Below are 5,424 nucleotides of genomic sequence, written 5' to 3' on the forward strand. Positions count from 1 at the left end.
TATTTTATTGGCTATATATTATTATTATTATTATTATTATTATTATTATTATTATTGTTATTGTTATTGAAATTTGGATAAAATTTAATTACAATCAAAACCCAGCTTTAATTAAATATTAAAAATGAAAAATATTTTGTGATGATAAGCCCTTGAATTATTCATATAAGCCTCCAACTTTCTATTATATCCAATTAAGTCCTTAAAAAATTATTTTTGTCTAATTAAATCTTTAAAGTATAATTTTGTTCAATTAGCTCTTTTTTTTAGATGAAAGTTGTAAAAAAAAATTATTTCTTGTGAAATCAAAATATATGTCGTGGTTCTTTCTATGATGCCAACATTTACATAGCATATATTTGAACTAATTTGGCCTGTTGTTTGAGCAATTCATATTATGTAAACGATAATTCAACTTAAATATTTATATTTTGTAATACAAACATTGATTTAGCAAAAATAATTATTACTGTTGATGTGGTGAAAATAATGAATTTTAATTGTTTTCATGTAAAATAAGACTTAATTAAATAAAAATAATATTTTATACTTTTAATTGGATAAAAAAAGATAAAAGTTTATTTGAGAAATTTGAGAAAAGTACAACATTTTTTAACATTTTACTAAAAATAAAAAACAAATTGAAGGTATATACTTTAAAATTATCACTCAAATCCGTTTTAAGTGTACTCAATACAATTACAATTAAACTTTGAATGATTTAAAAGGTAGTGATTGAATGTTAGAAATATGAAATTGTGAGAAAGAATGTGTATAAGTGTATATAAGAATAAATGCCAAGCAAACAGTAAAGTCAAAAGGTTATTATGTGAAATTGTGTTTATTTTAATTTGGTGTACTCATCAATTGTATTCTTTATTTGTTCAAACAAATAAAAAAGTGATTAAAATTGCTATAACATTCCAAAGCGAAAATACTGTAGTAAATCGATACTACAGTAGAATATTACAATTGATACTGAAAGTTGAAATTCTACGTCAGCACTGATATTTTCAGAAATAGGAAATCCTGAACATACAAATTGAGTGCTTAAACAAAGTTGTTCTATATCACAGCTGATTCTTTACAAAAGCTTTATCATTAGAGTGCTTAAACATTTTCAATACAAAGCAGAAAAAAAAGAAATAGATTGAAAGCAAATACACGTGCCCAGAATTATTATTCAAATTGTTAGTACCTTATTATTAAGCACTGCAGACTCCATGATCCCATACTTCTCCCAATTTTATGATTGAGAAAGGATTGGGCAATGGAAGTGATTGATGGCTAAGGGCTTGAGCAACCTGTTCCATGGTTGGCCGAAGTCGGGGATTGCCATTCAAGCATGCAAATGCTAGCCTTGTAGTAGAGACAACATCCTTTGCAACTTGCCTTACCGGTGGTGGGAGACGTTGGTCTATCACATCTTTAAGTAAAATCTGTTGGTTATCATTTGGCACTGATGTTGATGTTGATGATGACAAACATGAAATCAAATCACCAGGATGCCTCCCCATAAGTATTTCCATTGTTAGCACCCCAAAACTATAAATGTCACATCTCTCATCTACTTTCATTGTATAAGCCAACTCTACATAAAAATATATATATAATTTATTTAGGCATGAATAACAAGCTAGAAATAATTAAGAAGTATAAAGCTTAGAATATTATAATATTCACATATTATTAGTATCCGATATCTAAAGTTTTACGATTAGAAAAAAGAAAGAGAGAATGGTAAAAAAAAAAAAAAACCCTATCATAGCTTGCATTATTTTTCAATTTTAACCAAAATTAATGACTTTTAAAAAAGTTTCAAACAGAAATATTATTTTTTTTTTAACAAAAGAAGCTGCAGCCTAAAGATAGGATAAAGGATTGTAGATACTAATACTACCACTTAAAAATAGTTATTTAAACCAAGTAAGTTAAACAGTGGGATTCAGAAATATTAGTCTTTGATAAAAAGAAAATATTAATACTAGAAATTAAGAAGTATTAAATTTTTTTTATTAAGACTTTTATATATTGATATATATTATATTACAAAAACTTACTTCAAATGAAGAATTAAACCACTTGCCAGTATTTCAAAATTAACATATAGTAGTAAATAAATGATACCTGGAGCAATGTATCCAAAAGTGCCTGCAAATGTGGTCCAATTTGAGGAGTCAGGCTTTAAAAGCCTAGCTGTGCCAAAGTCTGAGACATGAGCCTCATAATCCAAATCCAAGAGAACGTTATTGCTGGAAATGTCTCGATGAATTATGGGTGGTGAGTGGTCGTGATGCATGTAAGACAAAGCATTGGCCAATCCTTTAACAACATTTAGCCTCTTCTTCCAATCCAACTCCTCTGCTTTTTCATTGTTTCTTAAGACCATTCTTAAACTTCCCCTTTCAACAAACTCATAAACCAAAAAAGAGTGCCTTGGATGTGAACAAAATCCATACAGCTTCACAATGTTACGATGCCTTATTTCTGATAAAGCACGAATCTCGCTTTCAAAGGCTTTCAAGATGTTGATAAGTATACTATCTTTGGATTGGTGAAGTTTCTTCACAGCAACCACCTGACCAGTTTGTAACACAGCTTTGTAAACAGTTCCATATCCTCCTGAACCGATGCAACAATTGGAGTTGAAATTTTCAAGGGCTTCAATAATGTTCTCATAAAGTATTCTTCCATTAGATCCCCATGCTGTGAAAATATCTCCATGTTGTGCCTCCCTTGACTCATCAGATTTTCTGGTTCGCTTCTTTTGGCAAAGAATAAGGAAACTTCCAGCCATGATAAATAGCAAAAGCAGAATACCAAACAGTGGAATCACAATCAACATGATGAGTCTGGTTCTTTTTCTGTGACCCTTTATGTTGCTAGTGATAGGAACACAAGGCATTAATCCAGTGGCATTACCACATAGTCCTTTATTGTTTCTTAAGGCATCAAATGAAGCCTCTTGAAATGCCTTAATATTGGAAATAGGGCCTTCTAATTGATTATAAGAGATATTCACAACAGTCAAGCTTCGCAAATCATTGAAAGAAATTGGAATGGAACCATTGAGCATATTGTGAGAAAAATCCAATATTTCCAAGGTGTGTAATTGCCCAAGCTGTTGTGGTATCGCTCCAATAATCAAATTTTGACTCAAATCTAGAATCTGAAGACCATATATGAAGCTTATTGAAAATGGAATGGTTTCTCCAAGTTTATTTTTGCTCAAATTCAAATTCAATAACTTTGAGCACTCTCCAAATTGATAAGGAATTGAACCACTTAAATTGTTTGATGCCAAGTTAAGATGCTGTAGATTTGAAAGAACTCCAATCTCTGGTGGAATTTTACCGGAAAGTTGGTTACCACTTACCAGAAGACGGAACATCAATGTCAACGCTCCTAATTCCTTGGGAATCTCACCGACAAGATGATTTGATGAGAGATCAAGTTCCTGTAACTGAGTTGCATGTTGCAACTCTAGTGGGATCTTTCCAGAAATGTTGTTATTGGAGATTTGTAGGCTTGTTAGATTATGACATTGCCCCCATTTTGGAGAAAGTTCACCATAAAATCTATTGTTGCTTAATGAAATATAATTCAAATTCGGATACACAGCAAAAGCTTCTGATATATTTCCTGTAAAGTTGTTTCCTTCAAGCCTAACTCTGTATAAACTTTTGCAGTTTTTCAAAGTTGGTGGCATATGACCCGTCAAATTGTTGTTGATAACCGAAAGATTTACGAGTTGTCCACCCTTGCATAAATTTTTGGGTAATGGACCACTGAGATGGTTATCTGATAATTTTAATGATTGTAAATGAGTAAGATTACCGAGCGTTGAAGGAACTGGCCCTGATAAATGATTATAGTGAAGATGTATCTTCATAAGTTTCGACATGTTTCCTATGGAAGCAGGGATTGAACCAGAGAAATTATTTTGATTCAACAAAAATTTAGTGAGAGATTTAAGCATCCCAATCTCTTTAGGTATCGACCCAAAAAACATATTTTGATGAAGGTAAAGAATGGATAAGTTGGTCAAGTTTCCTATAGAAGCAGGGATTGAACCAAAGAAATTGTTTTGGGCCAACTCAAAGTCAGTGAGAGATTTAAGCATCCCTATCTCTTGAGGTATCAATCCAAAAAACATATTTTGATGAAGGTGGAGAATGGATAAGCTGGTCAAGTTTCCTATGGAAGCGGGGATAGAACCACGCAGATAGTTATCAAAGAAATAGATCTCGGAAACTGAACTCAGGCCCCCCATCTCTAATGGAATGGAACCACCGATCTCATTGCTTGCTAAGGAAATCAACTCAAGACCTTTCAATAAGCAAATTTCGGGTGGAATATTCCCCGAAAAGTTATTGTATGACAAGTCAAGGAAGGTGAGCTTGGAAAGGTTCCCAATGTCTGAGGGAATGGGCCCATACAGTGAGTTGTTACGAAGGTTAAGCCTCATCAGGTTAGGGAAGAAAAGAAAGTTAAGACTATGAAGTGTACCTTTCAACCCATAATCTGGAAGGCTTAGATTGGTGATGCTTTCAGCCTTGTCGCAGGTAATTCCAACCCAACTGCAATAGCTGTCTCCAACCCACAAAGAAGAGAGCAAAGTTTGGGTGTTGTTGTCAAGGCTAGGTTTCCATTTTAGAAGAGCTTCCGCTTCTTTACCTCTTGTAAGTGCAGCAATGGAGGATGAAGAAGCAAAAACAGGGGAAGAGTGAAGCAGGACAAGTATAAGGAAGAACATGACTTTGAATGGTATTAAGAAAGAAGACATGATTTGGATAGTTCAAAAAGGATCTTTAGTTAATTGCTCTAAATTACATTGGCTAGCATGGTCAGGTATTTATGCAAAATACAAGAGCATTTTAGTCACTACGAAACATCAACATCAAGTGGAAAAATATAATTTTATGACTGATGGGTCTTTTACGTTTAAATTAATTTTGTTGGATGATGACTATTGGTCTTCTACATTTAAAGGACAGTTTTAACTTTAGTTTGCACTTATGATTAATCAAATGTTAAAAAAAAATTATGGTAATTATTTTAAATGAAAATTATATCTTATACATCAATCAAATTTTAAATTCTATAAATGAGTTTATAAGATTACTACAAACAATTAGATCATAAATAAAAAATTAAGTATGTAAAGAAATTAATGAACTAAATATTTTATATAAAAATTTTTAATTTTATAAATAAAATTAAAAAAATTGACATATGTTTTTTAAGAATATACCTGTAAAAATTAATGAATTGATTAATTATTATACAAATATATGCATACAAATCATTTAATTCAATTTGTAAAATTTAAAATTTTTATTATCAATTTATATTAAATAATAATTAAATTATTAAATGAAGATGTGATAGTTGTGTAGACTATAAATTAACAGTGAAGTCAAT

General features: G+C 31.2%; 1 protein-coding gene across 1 annotated transcript; it reads right to left on the bottom strand.

Annotated features, from left to right (window-relative positions):
- Positions 1–915: 915 nt before the first annotated feature.
- On the bottom strand, positions 916–5,005 carry LOC111293543 (uncharacterized). The gene is made up of 2 exons (XM_089748187.1): positions 2,128–5,005; positions 916–1,591 (listed from the first exon to the last, which is right to left on the bottom strand). Exons 1-2 carry the CDS (start codon positions 4,784–4,786, stop codon positions 1,206–1,208), a joined length of 3,045 nt encoding a protein of 1,014 aa, XP_089604313.1. The 5' UTR covers positions 4,787–5,005; the 3' UTR covers positions 916–1,205.
- Between the last annotated feature and the right edge of the window lie 419 nt (positions 5,006–5,424).

The sequence above is a fragment of the Durio zibethinus genome, chromosome 19 (assembly GCF_047325235.1).
Source record: "Durio zibethinus cultivar Kanyao isolate XHJ-2024 chromosome 19, ASM4732523v1, whole genome shotgun sequence".
NCBI lineage: Eukaryota > Viridiplantae > Streptophyta > Magnoliopsida > Malvales > Malvaceae > Durio > Durio zibethinus.